At 38.0% G+C, this 26,944-nt stretch overlaps 1 protein-coding gene across 3 annotated transcripts in view; it reads left to right on the top strand.

Moving 5' to 3' along the window:
• The window catches only part of TBC1D23 (TBC1 domain family member 23), a 73,213-nt gene that overhangs the window by 7,071 nt on the left and 39,198 nt on the right, over positions 1–26,944 (top strand). For 2 of the 3 annotated variants that reach the window (XM_006143554.3, XM_006143555.3), the window contains exons 2-7: positions 13,427–13,538; positions 16,798–16,903; positions 18,347–18,551; positions 21,666–21,789; positions 25,914–26,038; positions 26,129–26,175. In XM_006143554.3, the coding sequence (XP_006143616.1) occupies positions 13,427–13,538; positions 16,798–16,903; positions 18,347–18,551; positions 21,666–21,789; positions 25,914–26,038; positions 26,129–26,175 (719 nt within the window). The remainder of the gene's footprint in view (positions 1–13,426; positions 13,539–16,797; positions 16,904–18,346; positions 18,552–21,665; positions 21,790–25,913; positions 26,039–26,128; positions 26,176–26,944) is intronic. The other variant, XM_027769968.1, reaches the window with a different exon arrangement.

The raw sequence follows: 26,944 nt of genomic DNA on the forward strand, positions 1-26,944 counted from the left end.
TCCTGAAACAGTTTTAAAACTAGAATTCATGGTGGTACCTCACTTGGGTACTTTATTATTTCATCTCTAGGTAGTATGTGAAGATACCTCTAAAGATACCCAAAATACAGGTGGTTTTGAAAAGCACTTGTTCTAGCAAAGTAGAATAGGATTAACAGTTTGAAAAGGAACAGTGCTTAAAGTGACTGACTTAGATACTGAGGATTAAATAGAATGTAAATGAGTCCTTTATGTTAGGCTCATAAGATCAGATTGTCCCTATGGAAAGAAAATAGCTGTTAAGAGCCAGGTGAAAGAAGCCTATTTCCTGAGATTTCATGTATATTTGTTTTTAAGGGTCTGCTTAACTTTGTAATAAAAATAAGAAAATGATGACTAGCTAAATCATTTGTTTCAAATCTTCATCCTTTTTCTTGAAGATTAAAGGAATTAAAAAAAATTTTTTTAACCGACATAGCATTTCATTGTTGGGTGAGAATGTTATAGTGTTTCTTTTCTTATTTTCAAATAGTAGTTTCATAAACCTAGTTGTTATGATGGTATTTAATCATTATAGCAAGGAGATAAAAGAAAATACTATATATTATATAGTGCTTTACCCTTTATTATTATTTACATTGTCTTCACATCAGTGCAGTATACAATATGAGATTTTCCATCCAGAATACATTGTATATTGGCTCAGTCCAGGATATCACCATACTTGTTATCATTAACAAATAATTTTCTATTTTTTGTTTCTTATATATTTTTCTTCCCTCCCCTTGATTCCCTACCTCTCACCCTCTGCCAATCCCACTGCTCCTCCCACACTGTCTCTGTTATCTACAGTTGTTTTCCATGCCTTTTTTTTTTCATATTTCATTGATTCACTAACGATCTTAATTAATTTAAAAACTTTCGATAGCAAGCACAGCCAATATATACATATCTGTGAACACATGTCTGACTTTAGGTGTAAACTTCAGTGAGTCAAGTGAACATACTACAAAGTAGTACCTAGCTGGGGCTATATAGTTTACTGCAGTCCTTAAATAGGTATTAATAGGTATTTTTTAATGCATTTTTTAATTTCAAGAAAAACAGTTTTAGTTTTAATAGACCAAATCAAAAAATGTTAAGAGAAATCTGCTTAAAACTTAAGCCAGGGAAAAGGTTAGGATTCAGTTTAAATAGTAGGTAGATGAACCTATCAACAGTTCAAGAAAAAAGTCCTTAAATGTGGAAATCAAAGCATTGAAGAAAATCAGTAATGTTTTAGTCTAGAGTCACAAAATTCTATTTCACTAGTTCAGTTTCATGTAATTAATCTCTTTTTTATTGAATTTGCTGTGTTACTGTGGTCTGATCTTTCCAACTCTGTACTTGTCCCTACTATTAGGCTGGCCATTCTCTTAGTTTTATATACTCTTATTTTTGTCTCTCTGTCTCTCTCTGTCTTTCTGGTGAGCATGTGTGCCCTATAGCAAAAACCTCTCAAAAAATAAAAAAGTTTCTATCTCTTGTTTTGAGCTATAAAAGTAATTCATAGAAGGATGGCTTCATCTCTATTAGATATGTGGTTGAATATAAAAATTCTTGAACTTTATTTTGTAAATTCCATTTAGATTTCTAAAATAAAAGAACAAGGGACCTGCAGGTGGTATAGTGGTTAAGGAGCTGGATTCTCATGTGGCCAACTCTGTGGTTGGAGTCCTGGACCTGGTCTAAAGATTACACAAGGCGACAGGTGTGTGTATGTGGAGGGGAGGGGGGTGAGAAGGACAGTGCCTGCCCAAAAGTCCCAGGAGGAGAATGGATGAGAAGGGATTATGGCATGGCCATCTCCCTGGAGGATGATTTCTTACTTTCATTCTCTCTGTCTCTGTTTCTCTCTGGTGAGCACACATGACCTATGGCAAAACAAACAACCAAAAAATTTTCAGAAAGCAATAATGAAAGTAAATGAGATCATTTCTAATCAAATAAATCTTTATGACTGGTGAGAATCCAGGTTAAAAAATAGATCCAGTATGAATTTCTTTGCCAAACTGGGAAGTTTTCTGATCCCCACTGGGAAAATACCTGTGGAAAGAATTGTGCAAATGACATTTGCAGTGCTGTCACTTCATTTGCAGTAGTTCCTTCATTTTAAAAAAATTATGGTTTCAAGGAAAGGAATGTTGGTGATGTTTCTCTTATCACTGCGCTTTTGATGAAAGTAGAAATTTGTAATAAACATAGGTAATGGCTGTCTGACTTTATTTTTTTTCTTTTTTTGGAGCGATTTTTGCTATAGGGTGCATGCACTCGCCAGAAAGACAGAGACAGAAAGTGAGTTATCACTCCCCAGCGGGGATGGCCATGCCGCAGTCCCTTCTCCTCCATTCTCCTCTCGGGATCTTGGGCTTGCACACACACGCTCCCGGCGTGAGTGTAAGCCACCGGGTCCGGGACTCAAACCCCGGTCAAATACATGGGAGTCCAGCGACATAGCTATTACTCTAACTGCTGGTCCCATGACTTTTGGTTTTTTTATTGCATTCTTTGTCATACAATGGATGCCCTCTAGTTTCCAGGTTAATTTTTCAGTGGAAAAACAAAACCAAACAGATAGATTACTTGTGCCTCTGTTTAGCTAGGAAAGTATTTTGTTTAGTAAAGTTCTTGCTTTAAGGTAAAATGGCTAGATTATCTTAGAATGAAAAAAAAGGAAAGGAAGGAACAACTGCTATTATAAAAGTCTAAAGCACGTTGAAGGTTTGAATTATGTTAGAAGAGCTTAAGAAAGAATTACAAAGATCATTAAATTAAGGTTTTTGTTGATGAATGTTCTAAAGCTGAATGTGCTTGTGACAAATGCGCTCATCCATCCAATGCCAAAGAATGGACATGGAGACACGAGGTACAGCAAAATAAGACTTTAATGGCAATCTTGCATGATCTGATGTCTGATGGGCAGGCTCACCTGAAAAGGTTTAAAACAAGCAATTTATTTTCTAATACGCAGGTCCCTCCCCCAGTTCCTCATTGACTGAGTACTATGGGGTATATAATTTTCCTGGACATTGCCCAAATTTCATTATTGCCTGATTAAGCATTTATTGTCTCCTTCCGTCTCTTGTCTAATAGAAAGGCACAGGCTCAGGACAGACCCATGAAAAAGATCTGCAAAAGGGCCTGGAAAAGTAGAAGCAGGAAATAAAAAGGACCAAAGGTCTGATGACCAGCCATAATCTTGGGAAGTCATTTCTCAAGGGCAACCTGTTGTTTTTGGTGAGGTGTTGTTTTTTGGGTTTTTTGTTTGTTTGTTTTTTGTTTTTTGTTTGTTGCTATAGGGCACGTGCGCTCGCCAGACAGACAGGGAGAGACAGAGAGACAGAAAGCGAGAAATCACCCCCCAGGGGGGATGGTCACGCCGCAATCCCTTCTCCAGTCTTCTCTCGGAATCTTGGGCACGCACACACACGCACCTGGCATGAGTTTTAAGCCACCGGGTCCGGGACATGAACCGCAGTCCACTACATGGGAGTCCAGCGACATAGCCATTACGCTAACTGCTGGTCCCCCGCAACCTGTTTTTTTTGGATTTCATTTGTTCAGGAACTTTTTGGCAATGTGTACTTTCTGGGATTGTCACATATATAAGCTGGTTAAGCAGTCTTTTTTAAGCTAGTCTTGAAAATCAATCACTTAGGCTATTTTCTTTCATACTGCTATAATGACATCAATCACATCTGATGTTATTTTAAGTACTATCTACAGTAGTAACAGCTAAATTTGTCTATTACATCATCATTGTTAGGAACTGTGGTTGCTTTAAGTTTTGTCATCCATAGTTTCAAGATTGCTTCCCATGAAAAAGGTCCTAAGTAATACCTAAGCACAAGTTTCTGAAAGAAAATACTGATACTATGTTAATCATCTAGGACAAATTCAACAAAATATTGAGGCTCTTCTCAAAAATGCCACAAAAATTAAAAATCTAGGATCCTCCTCTTCTTTCTTTTAAAGAGAGATTTTTGCTTTAGGGTGCATGCACTTGCCAGAGAGTCATAGAGACAGAAAGCAAGCAATCACCCCCTAGGGCGTATAGCCACACCACAATCCCTTCTCTGTTCTCCTCTAAGAATATTTTTTAAAGAATTATTTCATTTAGTTAAATAATTTATTTATTTTCTTTTGACCAGAGAGGGACGAAGTGGGAGAGAGAGAAAGTGAGAAGGTAAGCCACCAGGTTCGGGACTCAAACCGCGGTCGGCCATGTGGGAGTCCAGAGCCCTTAACCACCACACCACCTGCCAGCTCCTCCTCTCAGGATTATAGGCACACATGCACATACGCCTGGCATGATTTTTAAGCTACTGGGTCCAGGACTCGAACTGGGGTCGAATACATGGAAGTCTAGTGGCATAACTGTTACACCATCTGCTGGTTCCAGGATCATCTTCTTAAGATACTAAAAGTTGGCAGGACCAGCAGATGGCATAGTAGTTATATTGCAAAACTCCCAGATGGCCAACTGAGGGTCTAGTTGCAGACCCAGTGGCTTCAAAATCACATTGGACGCATGTTCGTACATGCCCAAGATGCCAGGAGGAGAAAGGAGAGGGGATTGTGATGTGGCCATTCCTCCTAGGGCTGATTTCTCACTTTCCCTCTCACTGTCTCTGTCTCTCTGTCTCTGCTGAGCACACATGCCCTAAGGTGAAAACCTCTTTTTTAAATTAAATGAAAAAGATACATAAAGTTGGCTTTAAATCCTTCTATTGTCACTAGTGGGTCTACTTCTAATGACTATTCTGGTTATTAGTTTTGTCCCTCCTTTTTCCTAGCCCTCACTAGGCTTGTTACCAACTGGATACAAACCACTTTTTTATATTACAACATCAACCAGTATCTGATGATGCCACTTTTCTCCTCTAGACTGAGCCATGACAAGTTTCCGTGGTTCACGTGATGCCGCCCATGAAATCTCTGCATACTATTGGGACTTTGGGACTGACCTGACATATAGCTAAGACTAAGACTCTGACCCCCCTTTCTGCTGTTTGATGTCAGCTGGAAGTAGCTCTGGAAGAGGAGACCTTCTGGCCCTTTTCCTTAAAAGAATTCGAGGTCTCAAGTCCTTGAAGGGAGGATATTACAGGTGATAGTCATATATGAGCAGTATCTAATGGCAGAAGCATATGCCTCATTAATTCCAGCTTATCAGGGGTTACAACCATATTCCCTCCAGACTTCCACCTGGCTTCTGGTGCCATCAAGGGGAAGCTTATCTTCTATTTTTTATTACCTCAGTTTTCTTCAAAGAACTTAGAAAGGTTATTATCTTCCCTTCTGACATTCTGCATATGCACCCAGAAACAGATATTGACCCTTGGTCAATATCACACTTGCATCTAAATTGTTGTGGGCAGAATCTCCTATGCACATGCTCATACCATACAGTCAGAGTCTATACTGGGCATGCTAATCAGGCAGTCAGATTCCCTTACCTGATGAAAGTGCACAAAAGCCTACAAAGTCAAACAAAAGAACTCGCTCCCATGCCAGACCTTCTCTACTAAATATTGGTGACAAGACTCCACAATAAAAGTAACACCATTCCAGTTGTCCTCATACAGCTGCCCACCAATCACTTTTCTGGTGTTGGTATATTTTTCTGTTAAAATCTTCACTTTTTATTAACGTCTCTTTTCCTACTTAAAAAAAGTGCTGGAGAGTTATCTCATGTATGGGAGGGAACACACTTTTGAGAGAGTATGGAAGAAGAAAGGATTTAGAATATTCTCTGAAGTGCTCTTAACTGTTCCTTAGGAGAGAAATTATTCTCATTTTTGTAGACAAAGTCTTATAGTAAATGCATTGTAATATAATGCATATATTTATAAAAATTTTTTTTCTTTTTTTTGTTATGCAGCAACTTCTTATCTTTTCTTAGCAGAGGAAGATGGACCGACCATTTGTACTGTTGGTGCAATTTGATCTAAGTGGATTACGGGTCAAAAATAAGTCTAGGAAAAAAGGCTTAAAGCATCTGTTCCATTTGTGGTTAATTTTAGTAGATTACACAATCGTGTTTTTGTGATCTCTAGCTCTTTTGCCTGTTGCACAGTGATGGCATACTGTAGCTATCAGGTTGTTAGACTTGCCAAGCCAAGACCAATACAGCACCTACTTCTGTGGATCTGATCTTAATAAAAAGTTTCTCTTGGGGTGGCCCTATAGCCTAGTAGTTCAGTCAGCCAGAACACATACGATTGACCTCATGATTCAAATCCTGACCCGGGTGGCTTGATAAACATGCCAAGTGTGTGTGTGTGTGTGTGTGTGTGTGTGTGTGTGTGTGTGTGTGTGTGTGTGTGTGTGTGTGTGTGTGTGTGTGTGTGTGCGTACATGCCCTAAATCTCAGCAAGATGGAGAAATGGAGAAGGGATTATAGTAAGACCTCATTCCATTGGGAGGTGCTTTCTCCCTTTTTCTCTAATCTGTCTCTGGGTGAATGCACATGTTCCCTGGCAGTTAAAAAATTAGATAAAAATAAAGTTTCACTAATACCTATAAGCTGGTGTATGAAGTATTTTCCCCCTTGACATGCAAATGAATAATTTGTTAAAATGCTTATAACAATGCTTGACAGTACAGATAATGTAGTGGTTTCACAGTTATGAAATTGTCACAAGACTGTAAGTTGTCAAGGCCTTTTTTGTGTTGTCACACTATTTGTTGAAATATTTAGAAAATTTTGATAGTTTGACAAAGTAACTAATAAGAATAACAAGTTGGACAGTATGTTATGGTCATTGAATTCCATCCTTATCTACTGTACAAGGGAATCTGTAAAAAGTTGTCTTATTTCTGTTTCTACTTAATGTTACCCAAAACTTCAGGAACTAATTAAGGAATTTTGGTGTGTTATTCATTTGTAACCAGCCCAATGACAATAGTAGTACAACAACTCAAGACAAATCTTTGATGCTGATGTCTCATGACCTGGACATTAAGAATATACCCAGAAACGTGGTGGCACAAATTAAGCCATAAAACCACAACTTAGCATGTGTGGCTTACTCATTGTCACATAACTTATGCTTACAAGGAGTTAGCTGGTCCTTTTAGAATTTTAATAATTGGTCAGAGGCTTGTGCCTGGTGATGATATATACATGGGTGAGCTGGGCTGTGATGGTTTAATCTGTGCTGACAGTGGTTTATATCCAAAGCAAATCTGAGTGAATGAACACCCCAGAAAGAGCCATTCCCATCTCTGTTCAACAGGATTTAGATAATAGGACTTGAGCTAGAACCTTCTAATAGCCAGCTAGAATGTAGGCTCCTTGAGAATACTGAGTTTTGTGGACTATCACATCCCCAGTGTCTCTTTCAGTGCCTAACATGTAGTAGATTCTCAATACCCATTCATTAAAAGGTTTGAATGAGAAAGTGTCAGGAAAGGAAAGCATTCAAAGTATGAATTAGGAAAGCAAAAGATAATCTGAAGAAGGGTTTTTTTTTTCAGAGAGGTTTTTGTTTCGTTTTGTTTTGTTTTGTTTTGTTTTGTTTTTACTGTGAGATGCATGTGTTCACCAGAGAGACAAAAAGTGAGAAATCACCCACCCTCCTGGTGGGATGGCCACCCCACAATCCCTTCTCCAGTCTCCTCTTGGGATTTTGGGCACGCACACGCACACATGCCCTGCATGAGTTTCAAGCCGCTGGGTCCAGGACCGAACCACAGTCAACTAAGTGGGAGTCCAGCAACATAACCGTTACACCCTCTGCTGGTCCCTAAAGGAGATTGTTTTAAGAAGAGTCAAATTATGTGTAGTATGTAAGAGGACAAGTACTTCAGAGCTCTGCCCCCTAATCGATTTTCTTCTGTACTCAGAAATCAAACCAAATGTTTTTGACATGTTTTAACTTCCTAACTTATCATTAAATGTGAACCTTTAGAAGACAATTTGTTGTCAGATATGGTTGAACCTGTTTATCCTGTTTACTTTCCAGTGTTCAGTATTGGAGAAGTGCAGAAGATGCATGTTATAAAAACATCAGGAGAGGGACCAGCACTTGGTGTAATGGCTATGTCACTGGACTCCCATGTAGTGGACCACAGTTCAAGTCCCGCACCTGGTGGCTTAAACTCACGCCGGGTGCGTGTGCATGCGTGCCCGAGATCCCAAGAAGATGGTGGAGCAGGAGGGATTGTGGTGTGGCCATCCCCCGGGGGGTGGGGGGGAAGAGGGGATGATTTCTTCCTTTCTGTCTCTCTGTCTCTCTCTGTCTTTCTGGCAAGCACACGTACCCTATAGCAAAAACCTCTCCAAAAAAAAAAAAAAAAATCAGGAGATAAACTAGGTCTTATTTTCATCTTCTGTTTCAAGATAGAGTATGTACAAAGAAGTTTTTATTATTTTGAACTGATGGGGGAAAAGAAATCTTTAGAATATGGTTAGAGGAAAACAGAATTTAAAGAAAGGTTTAACATATGATCATTTTTTTCCTAGTGGGAGATTTTCTGTATCTTGTTTTTTCTTTTATTGCCAGAGAACATGTGTGTTCTCTAGAGAGAGAAGAAAATCCCCACGGGGCGTAGTCATACTGCAGTCATTTTTTCTCCATTTCACTGTCCTGCTGGGAGTGTTTTTCAGGCTACCAAGGTCAGAGTTTGAATCACGGCCGGCTATGTGGAACCCACTCCCTCTGCTCAGTGCTCAGCCAACTGAGATATGGGGCTGGCTGTGTAACTTTTTTAGTTCTAGGGACAAAGCGTATATAACTAGTTGCTTTTAAAAAACGTAACTTTTAGGGGCCAGCAGTTGGCATAATGGCTGTGTAGCTGGACTCCCATGTAGTCGACCGTGGTTTGAGTCTTGGACCCGGTGGCCTAAACTCACACCGGGCATGTGTGCGTGTGTGCCCAAGATCCCGAGAGGAGAATGGAGGAGAAGGGTTTGCGGTGTAGCCACCCCCCCCCCCGGGGGGGGTGATTTCTCACTTTCTGTCTCTCTGTGTCTTTCTGGCGAGTACACGTGCCCTATAGCAAAATAGATAGATAGACAGACAGACAGACAGACAGACAGACCTAATGACCGTCCAACCACCCAACCACATAATTTTTAGTATAATTCAATATTTGGTTTATCGAGAAAGTAATTAGATTTCTAGTTGAATGTATTAATCCTAGAAGCATTTAGAAATACGTATTAAATCTGGTAGTGATTGGAAGTTGATGCTTTTTCCTTCCGCTTAACATAGTACAAATGCTCCCATACGTTAGAAGGTACTTACCGTTTCTTGAGGAAGAAAAATAACTGTTGTTTGCTTTACTGTAAACATTACTAATTCTATATTAATCTAGTCACATTGTTTGCCCAGCTGTAATTCTAAAGCAACTTTGGTTACAATTCTTGGATTAGATGGATTTCCCATAAAACTTAAGGTGGGAGGAAGGTCTGTTGTTTTATCTAGGTTTCAAAAATATGTCATTGATATATCATCCACAATAACCTGCAGTTTTATACTAACATACGTTATAGTTTCAAAGTCACAAGGCCAAGAGGCTGTGGGTCCTTCTTTCTCACCCCAAGCTTTGGATTTGCTCTGTCCTGAACTTTATGAACAAAGGAAACAATTACTTATTTTTCATACTTCCTAGACTAAATGGACAAAGGCTATACTTTAAGACCTTTTCTCAGTGTCCAATATCACTCTACCAACCCTTACGTAGCTTGTAAGGTCAATAAGGAACTACCCGTAATCAAAGAAGACTGGAGAAACGGTAACCCGCCTACTCATACTGCACCAGACATGGATTTTATTTTGTATATTAGAATTTTGTTGCTGTCCAAAAATAGAAACTTGGTGGTGGTGGTGGGGGGGGTTCTGTTTGTGAGCTAAATGCCATAGAGTTATCTCTGCCTGCTCCTTCTGTGAATTATTTAACTTCAGGATTTTCAACTCTTTTCTACTACTACAGCACTTTTGTAGCGCTGAAGATCTGATAACTGAATGCTTACGTGTCTTGTTCAAAAGATAATGTTACTATTAATCATTAGGTTTGGGAGAAATGTCTTTTACTAGGTAAAAAATATCATTCTGGGGACTCTCAAAGGAGCTCTTGCTCTTGGTTGTACTGCTAGAAACCAGGTTTATGGGTCCTTTGGAGTAGCGTCAAAGGGTCTAATGGCAGCTGTATCAACAGAGATGCGTTTGTACATTGTCATAATTTAGAACATTCTCTGAGTATTGGGCACTTTGCCTCCAAATGCTAGCTTTGTTATCTAGAATAAAAGGAGTTTGGCAAAGTTACTTCAAAAAGAAAAATGAGGATTTTGCACTGAAAAATGGAAAAAATCAAGTTCCTCATTTACTTGGTAAAAGAATTTCATCTCATTAAATGATGTTTTCAGTTTTTTTTTTTTTTAAACAATGGTTTTATTTAACTGTTATTTATTATTATTATCATTATTATTTTCCAGTTTGATCAGAGAGAGACAGAGAGAGAGAGAGAAAGTGAGAAAGCAAACCACCAGGTCTGAGACTTGAACCGTGGTCAGCCATGTGGGAGTCCAGCACCTTTAACCACCATGCCACTTGCTGGACCTGATGTTTTCAGTTTCTCATTTCACTTATACATTTGACCATTTAACTATTATGGCATTTATTCACCAAAGATGTCATTAAATTTTATTTATTTCATGGTTATAAATAGTCCCTCAAACTCTAATAGGCTGTCTTAGGCATTGTGGCTGGCATAGAATAGATAACTCTCATTTTTTATTAGCCATAATCCTGAAATGCTTATTAATAGTAGACACAAAATCTCTTTTCCTCCCTTTCCTTTACAACATTTTGGTGACCATGTAGGAAAAAAACAAAAAAACAAAATGTTTCTTGTCTTCTTGTTCATGTGCATTTTCTAATACGTTTGTTAAGGAGCCTTTTGAATTTGATCATCGTTCTTCTATCAAATGTGACGATCCCAAGTGATTACATTTTCATTCAGTTTCTTTCCCCAAGAGGAAAACACTTTATGAAATGTATACATTTATACCAACATTCTTAGAATCCTACTAATAGAGGAGGTTTGTAGCATTGTATTGAGAGAATGAGAAATGGAAGTATTTGTTACCCTTAAAACCACAAAAATGGGACAAAATCTCAATGTCCCAATCCTGGGGATGAGCTAACTTTTAGGTTACTTCAAAGAATGTTAGAAATTGCCTGATTTGTGGGCTTAAAAAATTTGCATAATTTAAAAATTGAACACTAAAATTACAAACAATGACTGAAAATTCAGCTTTTAAGAATTTCTAGGGAATTAATTTTTTAAAAGAATTATTTTATTTTTAACTTTGTTTATGCATTTATTTTAATTTGACCAGAGAGGGACAGAAAGAGAGAGAGAGAAAACATGAGAAAGCAAGCCACCAGGTCTGGGACTTGAACTGCAGTTAGTCATGTGGAAGTCCAGCACCCTTAACTACCATGCCATCTGCTGGCCCCATCTAGAGTATTAATTTAATCAGTTATTTTCTGGCTAAAAACAGTTCATACCTTTGTAGAATTTTAAAAATGATTAATTAGAGATATATAAATGAAAATAAAATTAATTTCATACTTTTTAAATACAGAAGACTGAAGATAACTGCTTAATGATTTACTTGATTATATGGTATTACTATTTTTGTTTTAATGTATACAGATTTAGCATCATTAATCTGAAAATCTGAAATTCAGGATGCTTCAAAATCCAATACTTCTTGGGACCAGCAGTTAGCGTAATGGCTATGTTGCTGGACTCCCACGTAGTCGACCTCAGTTCGCGTCCTGGACCCGGTGGCTTAAACTCACACCGGGCACGTGTGCGTGAGGGCACAAGATCCCAAGAGGAGAATGGAGGAGAAGGAATTGTGGCATGGCCATCCCCCCTGGGGAGTGATTTCCTGCTTTCTGTCTCTCTGTCTCTCTCTGTCTGTCTGGCGAGCACACGCGCCCTATAGCAAAAATCTCTCTCAAAAAAAAAATCCAATACTTATTGAGTGTGGACAGGATGTCACAAGTGGAAAATTCCACACCTAACCTTATGTAACGGTTTGCAGTAAAAAAAAAAAAAATTGCAGAATTACCTTCATGTTATGTGTATGAGGTATATGTGAACATAAATGAATTTCAGTTAGATTTGAGGCCCATGCTTACAATACCTCATTATGTAATGCTCATATTCCAAAATCTGATAAAAAAACAAAATCCAAACTACTCTGGTTCCAGGCATTTCAGAGAAGGGGTACTCAGCCTGTACTACCAACAGAAGCTTGTTTGTTCCTCTAACATTTATTGTGTACTTACTGTAAGCCAGGCACTACTCTAGGCATGATACTGATATAGTTAATGTACTAAGTAGTCTCAGAAGTCAGTGTTTTGAATTCTTGGCTGAATTTTATAATTTCTCCTTGCTGCTTGTTAGCCTAATGTTAGGAGTGTGAATTCAGGAACTAGACTATTAAAATTTGAATCCTAAAACTGTTAAACATTTGAGAGAATAGTAATTTTTTTTCTTGTTTTTTTTTTTTTTAAGAGATTTTTGCTATAGGACATGTGCACTCATTGGAGAGACAGAGAGACAGAAAGCAAAATAATCACTTCCTAGGAGGATAGCCACACAGCAATCCCTTCTCCTCCATTCTCCTCTTGGGATTTTGGGCACACTGGCACACATGTCCAGCATGAGTTTTAAACTGCCATCTCAAACTTGGTTGACTACATGGGAGTCCAGTGACATAACCATTACACTGTCTACTGATCCTGTGAATAATAGTGTTTTAATATCATGCAATAATTTCTTCAATTGTCTCATAAAGGTATATAACCCCTCTTTGCCTTCCTTTTTGTATATGTAACTGGGGCCAATGATGTAACTTACTTCATAGGACTATTGTGAGGGTTTAAAAGAATACATGTAAAAATGTTTAGAATGGTGTCTGTCACATATTTAGTCTGTATAAAGTGTCAGTAATTACTATTGCCGTCAACACTATGATTGATGTTAGGTCACTGGAAAAGTCATGACACATTTTTGCATCGAAAAATGAAAAATATGCCATGACTCTTCTGACAACTTAATACTATGATTTCATAATACTGCCACTCTTTTTGTCCCATCCTCTCTTTGTAAACTTGTCTAACCTGGGAAAATATATAACCAAAGAATTAAGTGTAAAATAAGAGGAAATTGACGGTATAAAACCTGAGACTCACATCCAAAAACACAGACTAAATGAGTCCTTATAGGCCTTGGAATTACATTTTGACTGCTGGGAACCTTTTTCTTAGACACAGCCTTTAAATTCAGTAGGTAATGCTTATAAACGAATGTTGAAAAAGAAAAACTATTAATTAAAGTATATACTTTAAAATCTCTTAATGAAGGGCTTATTTTTTAGGGAAAAAGATCTTGAAGAAGCTCTGGAAGCAGGAGGCTGTGATCTTGAAACTTTGAGAAATATAATTCAAGGTAGACCACTACCTGCTGATCTGAGGGCCAAAGTTTGGAAGGTAATTGGAAACTAAAGTGAGGAAAATGTAATCACTTAAGAATAATATTATTTTAAAAAATTCATTTACAGCTGTCTTGTTGCAGGAGACTTTATTATCTTATGATCATGCCACATCTAGAAAATTTGTCAAACAGAACAACTTAACTAAAATGTGTTTCTGTAGTGTTTGGTATGTTTAATAATAGTAATTTAAATGTTGGAAAGTAATATTTTCTTTTATAGTCATTAGAAGCAGTGCTTCTGAAGATTGTTCAGTAAAATGGGGAAATACAACAGTGAGTAAAATAGGGTATATTATTGGGGATATGTTGTGATCTCAGCTATGTTGGGAAAAAAAAGAAGAAAATATGCTTCTTGGTGTTGGGACTATAGGAGATTTTCATTTACTTTATTTTCTTCTTTTTCCCCCCTTAGTTTTTTGCTATAGAGCACGTGCACTTGTCAAAGAGACAGAGAGACAAAAAAAACGAGAAATCACCCTCCTGGGGGCAAGGGATGACCACACTGCAATCCCTTCTCCTCTATTCTCCTCTCAGGATTTTGGGTTTGCACGCACACACACCCGGCATGAATTTTAAGTTGTCAGATCTGAGACTGGAACCGCACTCAACTACATAGGAGTCCAGCGATGTAATCATTATGCCATCTGCTGGCCCCTTGTTTTCCTGTTTTAAACTACTCTCCAGTGCATGTATCATTACTTAAAAACAGCAACAACAACAACAGCAAAAAACTTTGGATTAAGATTTTGCTGTGATTATGAAAGAAATACATATACAGTCATACACAACCACATAATTAGGCAACGGACCACATATGCCGGTAGAGCTGTAGACTAAATGGCCCAGGAGGTTAGGCTGTGCCATCTAGGTTTGTGTAAGTACACTCTGTGGTGTTTGCACAGCAACAGAATCACCTAATGATGCACTTCCCAGAATGTATCCCCATTGTTAAGTGATGCATGACTGTATTTGTGAAAACATAAAATAGCACAAAAGATAAAATAAAAATCATGTGATATCAACCACCTGTAGGTAAAACACATAATGTCTTTTTTTTTTTTTTTTCTTTTTGGAGAGGTTTTCGCTATAGGGCGCATGCACTCGCCAGACAGACAAAGAGAGACAGACAGAAAGCGAGAAATCACCCCCCAGGGGAGATGGTCATGCCGCAATCCCTTCTCCTCCATTCTCCTCTCGGGATCTTGGGCACACACGCACACGCGCCCGGCGTGAGTTTTAAGCCACCGGGTCTGGGACGCGAACCGTGGTCGACTACGTGGGAGTCCAAGCGACATAGTCATTACGCTAACTGCTGGTTCCTAACACATAATGTCTTGATGCATATCTTTTTTACTTTTTTCCTATGCATACATGTATTTAACAGAGATAGAATTATAGCTGCATGTACATTCTGATTCTTTTGTTATAGATATTTAAACTATACCGAAGTGTGGACATTTGTATAATAAACCTCTTGTGTCCACAACTCAGCTTTAACAGTTAACATTTGTTCAATTCTGTTTGATTAGTGTGTTCATCCTTTCCTCCTCACAACACTCACTGGGTGTTTTTAAGTCAAATCATTGGTGGCATACCAAAATACTTTTTAGTATGAAAGTCTGAGAGATAAATACTCTTAAAATAGCCATAATAGTTCCATAATATAATGAAAACACTTAAAAGAATAGTAATTTCTTAATATTATAATATTATTTCTTTAGTTATCTTATACATGTGTTTTTTTTTACAGGTGGTTTGTTTAAATTTGAATTCTAGGAGGCCCACCCTTACATTTGGTTAATAACTCCCTGAAGATTCTTACAATCAATACAATATTGTTTTACATAGTTAAAAAAGACTTTAAAAAGACAAGGCCATTTTCTTAAAATTTCCATACTCTTCTGTTTATTTATTTATTTTTTTTGAGAGAGAGAGAGTTTTTTTTTTTTTTTTGGCTATAGGACATATATGCTCGCTGAAGAGACCCAGAGAAACAGAAAATGAGAAATCACTTCCAAGGGGGATGGCCATGCTGCATGGTCCATGACCATGCTCCTCCAATCTCCTCCCCTCCAGTCTCCTCTCAGGATTTTCGCATGTATGCACATGTGCCTGCCTGGCATGAGTTTTAAGCCTTTGGGTCCAGGGCTCATGCCATGTTCAGCCACGTGGGAATAGAGTGCCTTAACCATTATGCCACCTGCTGTCCCCATGCTTTTGTATAATTTTTTAATTGTACATCACACATATGCTTTTCCTTTGCCAAGATCACATTCTGTTTTTGTTTTGTTTTGTTTTACTATAATTTGCTATAGGGTGTGTGCACTCACTGGAGAGAGAGAGAAAGTGATAAAGCATCCCTCCCAGGGGGATGACCATGCTGCAGTCTCTTCTCCTGCACTCTACTGTCGGAATTTTGGGCACACACACACATGGGTCTGGCATGTTTTTTAAGCTGCTGAATCTGGGACTCGAATCATATGGTCGATCACATGGGAGCCAGCCACTTTAACCATCACGCCACCTGGCTGACTCCTGTGTTGTTTTTTACATTTTACAAAAAGATAGGCAAGATGATTGCTTAAAATACATTTATGTACATATACATATTGAGTTGTTGGAAAAGTCATGATGCGTTTTTCTTTTTTTTATCTTTTATTTATTTATTTTTTTTTTTGGAGAGGTTTTTGCTATAGGGCATGTGCACTCACCAGATAGACAGAAAGAGACAGAGACACAGAAAGCGAGAAATCACCCCCCCCAGGGGGATGGCTACGCCACAATCCCCTCTCCTCCATTCTCCTCTCAGGATCTTGGGCATGCACGCCCACGTGCCTGGCGTGAGTTTAAGCCACCGAGTCCGGGACTCAAACGGTGGTCGACTACATGGGAGTCCAGTGACATAGCCATTACGCTAACTGCTGGTGCCATGATGCATTTTTCCATAGAAAAATAACCCAATATATAAATATATACAACCCAATATATATATTTATATGTAAATATAAATACTTCATGTAATTTATTCTATTTACTGAATCTACATGAAGTAATAAAAGCTGTTGTAAGAAGATTTAAGATTATTCTTTTGGTTCACTATGATGTGACTAAGGGCTCTGCATGTGGTGTATAGATAACCTTACTTTGTAATTTTTGTTACTATTCCTAAATTTAGTCCTTTCATTATTAGGTCATATTATCCAAGAGTGAGAAATAATGTATGAACCTAGTTGCCTTTTTAAATCTTGCTTCCAGATTGCTCTGAATGTTGCAGGAAAAGGCGACAGTTTGGCATCATGGGATGGTATTTTAGACCTGCCAGAACAGAGCACTATTCACAAAGATTGCCAAGAGTTTATTGGTAAGTTTAATCATTGTTTTCAAGCAGTAAAACTCTTTGTAAATAAGTTCTGGGTGGTAATACTAATTTATATGTTAGTAGAATTATCTTGTTATAACTTGGGATATACTGAATTTTTAAAGTGCTTGTAAATAGTTTTAGAACCTACCTTTTGAAGTTCTTATGAAATGATGTTTAATAGTTTTAAGAAAAAGAGTTTTGTTTTTACTACTTCTTTGACATTATATATTTAATTTTTAAATGTATATTTATAGTAGTTTGCAGTTTTTGTTTTGTTTTGTTTTGTTTTTTGGAGAGGTTTTTTGCTATAGGGCGCGTGCGCTTGCCAGTCAGACAGAGAGAGACATAGAGACAAAAAGCGAGAAATCACCCCCCGTGGGGGGATGGCACGCTGCAATCCCTTCTTCTCCATTATCCTCTCGGGATCTTGGGCACGCACGCACACGCGCCTGGCGTGAGTTTTAAGTCACCAGGTCCAGGACACGAACCACGGTCTACTACATGGGAGTCCAGCAACATAGCCATTATGCTAACTGCTGGTTCCCGTAGTTTGCAGTTTAAAGCTTGGTTTTTATATAATTAAAGATTCGTATGATTGTATACAGTCTTCATACAAAAGGGGCTGTGTTCCAAAACACTATCTATCATAAGTTGTGCTCTGCTGTAGAAAAACTGTTGTAAATCATGGGTAAATAGATTTCTAGTCACCCCACAAAGTCTATTTTAATTCATAACATAGATTAATTTAGTTGATATTTTTCTTTATAAATTAGAGTCCATTGGTGTTTTTTGTTTAGTTACTCTATTTTAGTTAAATTATTGGTTAGATAAAGCATCTTGTACACTCACCACCATAGAAGTATCATAGTTGGTGTGGACTGAGAAAGGGAACTTGGTGGTGGGAAGTGAATCCTTTTTCCACCTCCCGCAAAAGCTATAATGGCAGCTGACCACTGCAGATGATAATTGGTTGTTTGGAAAGCAGTTTTTTCTCTTTCTGGGAATACTGGTTAGGCCTATCTTTGCCTAGCATTTTACTTTAGACTGGCCATTCTTAAGTTTAACTCAGGTATAGGTCAAGAATTATAACTGCTAATTAGTAAATACTGAATATGCCGAAGTCTTTTCTCCTTAGGGACTAAATAAGAAAATATATACTTACGTTAAACTAATCGTTATTCTAATGTTCTTTTCTTGAAACACCTACCTTGCTTAAAGTTAAAACCAAATATGATATTAAGTGCTTTCACTCTATTATATTCCCTTGGTTTTTGGCTCTTGGGGTCAATGATTAAAGTAAGGAAGAATATCTTTGTTTAGTTTTACTTTGCCTTTGTCATGCCCTAAATGCACTTAGTATTGTATATTGTAAATAAGTTTAATGTCTAATAAATAAGCCTCTAACTGGCCCCTAGTAACTTTATGTTGATATTTATTTTCTAGACCAGCTTTCAGTGCCAGAAGAGAAGACAGCAGAATTACTTTTGGATATTGAATCTGTAATTACCTTTTATTGTAAATCACGTAACGTTAAATACAACACATCCCTTAGCTGGATACATCTACTCAAACCGTTGGTGCATCTTCAACTTCCACGCAGCGATTTATACAACTGCTTTTACGCTATCATGAATAAGTACATTCCCAGGTAAAATATGATTGAACTACAGTTTTTAAAAGGAAATAAAAGTCTAGTTTGCTTTGAACTAAAGTTGTTAGATTTACTTTGATAGTAAAATAAAAGGCTCAAATAATTTTTATGGTTGTTTGAAACATAATTATTATTTAAGTTTATTTTTGTGGTTATAAATATATATGTATGTATGTGTGTGTGTGTGTGTGTATGTGCATGCATTTAAAAAAAAATGGCCACGCCGCAATCCATTCTCCTCCATTCTCCTCTCGGGATCTTGGGCATGCACGCACACGCACACGCACACGCACCTGGCATGAATTTAAGCCACTGGGTCCTGGACTCAAACCGCAGTCAACTACATGGGAGTCCAGCGACATAGCCATTACGCCAAATGCTGGACCCATAAATACATATTTTTAAAGGATTCTTTCATGGGCTAGCCCATGGTGTGATGGTTAAGACAGCTGGATCCCACAGGGCCGATAGCACAGTTTGAGTCCTATACCCAGCAGCTTGAAAAATACACCAGACACATGTGTATGCGTGCCCAGAATTCTGAAAGGAGGGAGAAATGGAGAAGAGCTTGCAGCATGACCATCTCTCATGGGGAGTGTGTGCTTTTTCATTCTCTTTCTGTCTTCTGATGAATACACATGCCCTATGACAGACTAAAGAAAAAGGAAAGAGATTATTTTGTTAAGAATTTGCTTTGGGACCAGCAGATGACATAATGGTAATGTTGCTGGACTCCCACATAGTTGACCACAGTTCCAGTCCCAGACCTGGCAGTTTAAACTCATGCTGGATGTGTACCTGCCCAAAATCGCAAGAGGAGAAGGGATTGCAATTGCAGCGTGGCCATCCCCCTGGGGGGTGATTTCTTACTTTCTATCTCTCTGTCTCTCTGGTGAGTGCATGTGCCCCATAGCAAAAATCTCTCTTTGAAAAAGGGAAAAAAAAAGAATTTATGCTTCTTTATGTAGCATAAGTCTTCCAGTTTATTTGTTTGGTATCACTATTTTAATTTCCTTACCTATATGTTAAAACATTATATAGTATTAAGTGAAAAGTATGATTTTTGGAGTACTACCTTATCTGAGGTGCCAGAGTTACAGCTTAGAATGCAGTCCTAGAAAAACAGGCATTGAACAAGTACATCGAAGTGTGTTGAGGGTTAGGAATGTAAAAGATAGTGCTCTGAGAATGTGTAACAGGGGTGACTAACTTATTCTGAAGGTCAGAGCCAGCTTCCCTGGACAAGTGATGCTTTAGTTGAAACCAGAGACATTGTTGGTTGGTGATAGAGGCCATAATGGCAGGCCATTATGGGGAGGGGCACTCATGAGGACAGTGCCATGGATGAGATAGATAGAATTTTAAAACCAAAAGAACATTTTTTTAAAAATTAGTTAGTTTTATTTATTATTATTATTATTATTATTATTATTATTATTATTCTATGAAAGCACCAGGAAAAGAGACAGACAGAGAGGGAAGGTAAGAAAGCAAGCTTTCGGGTCCAGGACTGGAATCATAGTTGGCCATGATTGGTGGGAGTCCAGCACCTTAACCACTGTGCCACCTGCTGACACTGAATTTTTCTTTCTTTTCTTAGAGAGATTTTTGCTGTAGAATGTGAGTGCTCACCAGAGACAGAGAGAAACAAAGAAAGTGAGAAATCACCCCCCCACCGTCACCACCCCAAGACTGTGGCCATGCCGCAATCTCTTCTCCATTTTCCTCTTGGGCTTTTGGGCACACATGCACACATACCCGGTGTGAGTTTTAAGCCATCAGGTCTAGGACTCAAACAGTGATGTGATTGATATGTGGGAGTTCAGCGATGTAACTATTTAGCCATCTGCTGGTCCCTGAATTTTCTTTTTTAAATAACAACTTTATGGTGGTATTATTCACATATCATGGAATTCACCTTTTTAAAAAAATTTGCTATAAGGCACATGTTCTTGCTGTGGAGAAGACAGAAAGTGAGAAAATACCCTAGGGTGGGGTGGGGATTACCATGCTATAGTTCCTTGTCCGTTCTCTTGTGATTTGGGGCATGCATACACACATGGCTGGTATGTTCTCAAGCCACCAGTCCAGGACTTGAACTGCACAGTTGGCTATGTAGGATTCAGCCGCCTTTGCCTTAGCTGTGGGGCAAAAGCAACATGCCACCAACCGGCTGACCTGATTCACACTTGTAATGTGTAAAATTAACTGGGCAGATGATCCCAAGGCTGAGATACTTCCTGAGATAATGGCTAGAAATTGTAGGGAATCCACAGGCCAAAATGGTTCTCTAGGCCTTTTATAATTGCTTCTACTTTTGAAATAATACCTTCTTTTGAAATCTTTGGCACTGAAATGTGCTGCTTTTTTAAAATAAGGGCATTGTGATAATAAAATAATATTTGATACCTTTTACTTTAAAACAGTATTCCCATTCATCTTTCTCACTTTACTCTCACAATGACTCTTTGAAGTAGGACAGTTAACAAAATAAATATTTGACACTATCTGGAATTCTCTGTGAGCATCTAGTACTCAGGCCACTTTGGCAGTTTCTGAGACTCCTGTGTGCTGTTCAGAAAGTTCGTTTGCGGCCATTTCAGACTCATACTTTTGCTAAAGGACATTCCTAATTGAGTATGTAAATGGTGGAGCTAATCGGAAACCTTCCTAGGAGTTTCCTCTTACTTGGTGGGGAGTTTCCTCTTATTTCCTAGGAGTTTCCTCTTACTTGGAGGGACTGGACTTTATCAGGACTCTCTGGATCTTCTTTTGGGATCTTAACTTTACCAACGTAACCTAAATGTTGTTCTCAGAGATCCCCGTAGTTTTCTAGCTTGAGTACTACCTGGAGAAGGCTTGGGTTTGCCTGGAGAAAGTCTCCCTAGAGTGACTAGACCTGCTGCTTCTACAGACTTTTGTCAAGTCAGGTATATCAAGAGATGTTAGCAGGAGAGCTCTGCCTGCTCTGTCAAGCTCGGCTTATTGTGAATGCCATGGTGTTCAGCATTCTGAGGAAGAGAGGAGGAGGTAGGAATGTAGGAGGGTTGCTTACTGATGTGATCAGTTCTGACCTGTTAACGCAAAATCGTTGCTTCTCTTATCTTCCAGGGATTGTTTCCTGAAGGGGAGACCATTTCATCTCTTCCGCTTCCTCATCCAGTACCATGAACCTGAGCTTTGTTCTTTTCTTGATACAAAGAAAATTACTCCAGACTCCTATGCACTCAACTGGGTAATAAAGTGAAAGTAGGAACACTTAATGAAAAATAGATTTATATTAAACTATAGTTAGGTGTTTTGTTTGTTCTTCCCTGAGTAAGAGAAAGATTCTAAATTATAGACTATTACCACTTAAAGGAGTAAAATTATTGGCATGTCAGGGTAACTCCTTTTGCTCTTCACTTGTCTTAATTCAGATTACTTGATAGAAAGTTTAGCCTTTTATTGTTTTACATGTATGTTGTAAAGGTAAATATAGGCATGTGATACATGTAAATATATACATCCAGTTTAAAACTGTGTGTTTAAATTGTCAGTGTGTAAGAATTTGGTATCTAATCATGAGCAAAGTAACTTAAGATTGTCAAGTGGTTAATGTAAAAGAATATGAAGTACAACGCAGTGCTGTCATTCTGTGTGTATTTTCAGTGGGAAGTCTTAGGCAGCTCCATCGTTCTCAGATCTCTTGGTCTTGGAACTCTTTGCACTATTAAAAAACGTTTTTAAATTTTATTCATTGTTATTATTTTATTTTATTTATTTATTTTTTGAAGTTGACCAGAGAGAGAGAGAGAGAGAGAGAGAGAGAGCAAGCTGCCAGGTCTGGGACTCTCACTGAGGTCAGCCATGTGGGAGTCCAGCTGCCTTAACCACTGCGCCACCTGCTGGCCCCGCACTCTTAAAATGTGTTTGGAGTATATCAATTAGAAATTAAGACTAGGGAAAGTGTTCATTTATTTATTAAAATAATGATAAGTCTATTGCATGTTAACATAGTTTATTTTTATGAAAAACAACTATGTTTTCCAAAATAAAATTAGAATAGTGCATTACTGTATATTTTTGCAAATCTCATCCACATTTGACGTAATAAAAGGAAGGAGTTTGTTATGAAAATAGTTTTGACCTTAAATTTCCCTGTAAAAATTCTTAGGGGTTTGTTAGAGTCCTCTGACTGTACTTTTTGGATTGTTCTTCTTTGCTAATTTGAAGATCTTCCTCAAACAATTGTATATTGTAATTCAGAATTTAAAGTGTTCTTCGATCTTGTCTTACCTAACTTTTCTTTGGGAAAAATCTCATGTTTGCCCCTTACTAACTTTATGATCTAAGACGCTTAGCCTTTGGCCAGCAGGTGGCACAGTGGTTAAGACGCTTAACCTCTGAGCATTAAATTTCTTCATCTGTAAAATGAGCATCATATACTACCTATCTCAGAGGATGATGATAAATTAGCAGTCAGGAAATAATAGAGAATCCTAACTAGTTTCACTTTCTAGAGAGTAAATCTCAAATACCGGTAGCCTATGCTTTAGTTACCACTTGGCCACAGTTAAAATCATAAAAACTCTATAAAATTATAGTTTCCTTGATAGACATATGTTGCCATTAAATCTACTGTTTAAAAAAAAAAAAGGATTCCAGGACCAACAGGTGGCATGATGGCTGGACTCCCACATTGCCAACGGCTGTTTGAGTCCCAGACCTGGTGGCTTGCGCTCTCTCTCTCTCTCTCTCTCTCTCTCTCTCTATGGTGAGCATGCATGCCCTATAGCAAATTAAATAATAATAATAGCTAAATAAATAATTCTTTGGGCGGGGGACAAGTATTCCATGAGAGAAAGAGGTAGAAAGTAAGGGGGAAAAAACTCATGTACACATACACACACACACAGAGGCATCCCAGCACAGTCTACACACTGTGATCCACTCCCAGCCTTAGCAGCCTGGATTATGTGCACATGCGCACATACCTACTGTGTACCGAGAGGCCCTGGGATGTGAATTTTGGACCTTCCTTTGAGGGGTCTAGTTGTGTTACTGCTGCATGATGTCTGATTTTGAACATCTGCTTGTTTATGTTAAAGTTAAAAACTATCCAAAGAATCTCAGTAATTAACACAGATAATCACCACCTAGAAGATGCCATTTATATTGCCAGAATTCTGAAGTACTCAGGGCTGATAGCAGGAGGTATAAACTAAATATTAAACCACTAGTTTCACTTCAGCTAATGTGTCAAATAGTTCACTCTTGCTACTTGTATTATGTTAATAAAATGGAGGGAATTTTTGTTTGTTTATTTGTTTGTTTTTAGTCATGAGGCAGAATGATCAGAACTGCAGTAATTCCTAAACCTCAAGAACCCATACCAGTGCAGTGAGGTGGTAACTTTAGTTAGTCATGATGATGGTTGTATGTTACTGTTCTGTTTGTGTTTACATCTTCTGATCTGTATTTATAATAGTAATTTTCCAAATAACTGAAAAGTCTCAATGTTACATAACTTAACATAGAAGCCTTAAGTCAAGTATAATGGTGAATACATGGACTGTGGAGTTTCAGGACTGTTTTCTAGTTCCAATACCACTGTTCACTAACTCTGGTTTGGGAAAGTTAATTTTTTTTTTTTTTGGAGAGGTTTTTGCTATAGGGCGCGTGCGCTCGCCAGACAGAGAGAGACAGAAAGCGAGAAATCACCCCCTAGGGGGGGATGGTCACGCCGCAGTCCCTTCTCCTCCATTCTCCTTTTGGGATCTTGGGCATGCACGCACACGCACCCAGCGTGAGTTTTAAGCCACCAGGTCCGGGATGCGAACCACGGTTGACTACATGGGAGTCCAGCAACATAGCCATTATGCTAACTGCTGGTTCCCTAGGAACGTTAATTTTGAAAAAATTTTATCTTGCTAGGCCTGCAAGTAGTAGGGAGGTTAATACACTGGATGCCATGTGGCCAACTGTGTGGTTCAAGTCCAGGACCCAGCAGCTTGAAAGTCATGCTGTGTGTGTGTGTGGCCATTCACACATACAGAGGAGAGGAGACTGGAATAAGGATTATGGCGTGGCCATCCCCCAGAGCATGATCTCTCTTTCTCTCTTTCAGTCTCTGGTGAGTGCACATGCTCTATAGCAAAAACTAAAAAAAATTAAAATTAAAATTAAAAAAAATTTAGTTTTCTAGAGAATACTTGCATTGCTGGAGACCAATAGAGGCAGAGAGTGAGAGAGAGAGGAAAAGTGAGAAAGCATCCCCATGGAAAATGGCCATGCCGTAATTCCTTCTCAGCCATCTGTCCTTCTCTTTAGGACTTTGAGCACGCATATACATGTACCTGGCATGTTTCTGAAGTCACCCAGTCAGGAACTCAAACCATGTAGTTGGCCATGTGGAATTCAGCCACTTTAACCACCACACCACTGGCTAGCCCAAGGAAAGTTATTTAATCCAAGTCATTTTCTTCATCTATAAAATGGGGAGAAAAGTATCTACCTTACAGGCCTTTTGTGAGAATTAAAATAATAGGTAATAAACAAAAAGGGACTGCAGTTAGAACTTGGCACTAAGTATGCACTAAATGTGTGTTTCCAGTAACTTCCTTTAGCCATTAAACATTAAATTTAAGCCTCTAGGTATAATTGCTTCTTTATCTAATTCAAATTAAATGTTAAAAAGTATCACTGAATTTAAGCTATTTGAAACACAATTGGACTGTAAAGAAACTTATCTCAGCTCTTTTATTTGAAATACAAAACCATAGAGCTCCTGAAATCTATTAAAGGATTTGAATGTTATATTACCTATTTCAAAAGGTGTACAAACAGATTTGGAAGCAATTCACATTTATGTTGTCACTAAAACTTTTTAGGTTCTCTTAAATTACCATGTTTGATCTTCCCAGTTACTTCATAAATTAAATAATGTGTTGTTATTAGTAATAATTATGCTAGTTATCCTTATGAGGCTCTGTAAGTAATTTTACTGGTTATATACTGTGGCAGGTCTATGTCCTACTTAGATATTCTAGGTTAATTATTTCTGTCATCACAATAGTGGGAAATAGTATTTCTTTCTTTGTCTTTCTTTTTTTTTTTTTTCTTTTTAACAGAAGTAGAAATGGAAGCTTTAAAGGGGTTAGGTGATGGGGCCCTGAGTCACACAGCTAGTAAATGTCTCTGTGCCTTGAATCTATGTGTTCTGCCTTTGGGTTTCACAGAGTAAAATTAAGGTGCACATTAAATATCAGGTGCTGATAATGTGAAGTACTGTTACTTATTCATTTGCTTTAGTACACACACAAAATACACAGATCAGCTACAGTGGTTTATGTCTCTCATTTTATTTCCTGATTATAGCTTGGAAGCCTTTTTGCCTGTTACTGTTCCATTGAAGTCACTCAGTCAATATGGGATGGCTATCTCCAACAAGCAGATCCATTTTTTATTTACTTCTTAATGTTAATTATCCTTGTTAATGCAAAGTAAGTATCAAGTTGTTAGATGTTTTTCCCTCTTTTTCTCAAGGTGCTCTCTTTATATTTAACTCAGATTTACTTGATTTCCTTTTACAGAGAAGTTATTTTAGCACAAGAGTCAGACAGCAAGGAAGAAGTTATCCGTAAGTATCATTTAGTGTAGAGAAAACATTTTGGGTCACTTAATCTTTCTAAAACTCAGTTTCCTCTTCTGTAAATTTAGATTAGTCTAGAAGAGCTCTGAGGTTCCATTCAGCTCTCATAGTCTCTAAACACTCTCTAGGTTTAGACCTAAAGACAGTTTTCCCTGATTTTGCCTTCTCACTCATTCCTTGATGTTTTTCACTCTTTCATCACTTTCATGCACTGTTTCTTTGGTTTCAGAGTTCAAATAGAATGCCCTCCTCTATCTTTAACCACTCTTTTCTTAATTTGCCCTTTCAATATTCAACTTACAAGATATCGCCATTGTGAAACTTGGGTTCTTCTTTTGGGGTTTTCCAACTCTGTAGTCCCCACATGGAGATAGTTATTTCTTCTATGTTTCTCTATATTTTGCTCTTCATACTATCTACATAATAGTGTTTATCTCACAACATTACAATGATTTATTTTCATTATTTCATAGAAGATGAAAGTCAGACACTATTATATTAGGTCATCAGAAAAGGCATGATGTATATTTCTGTATATTTCTATGCAAAAATGTGTCATGACTTTCCCAATGACCCAATATTTCTTAGCCATTTTATATTTCCAGGGTCCCTGACCTTTTGTAAATGTTTGTTGAAAAAAGTAGATCAGAGAATTCCAATTAAGGCTAATGAATTTGATTTGATTGCCTGATACCATCATTCATTAACAGGAGAATGGCATTAACAGTTTCAGCTCCCCTTTGGGGAAATCCATTTG

The sequence above is a fragment of the Tupaia chinensis genome, unplaced genomic scaffold, assembly GCF_000334495.1.
Source record: "Tupaia chinensis unplaced genomic scaffold, TupChi_1.0 Scaffold000100_1, whole genome shotgun sequence".
NCBI lineage: Eukaryota > Metazoa > Chordata > Mammalia > Scandentia > Tupaiidae > Tupaia > Tupaia belangeri.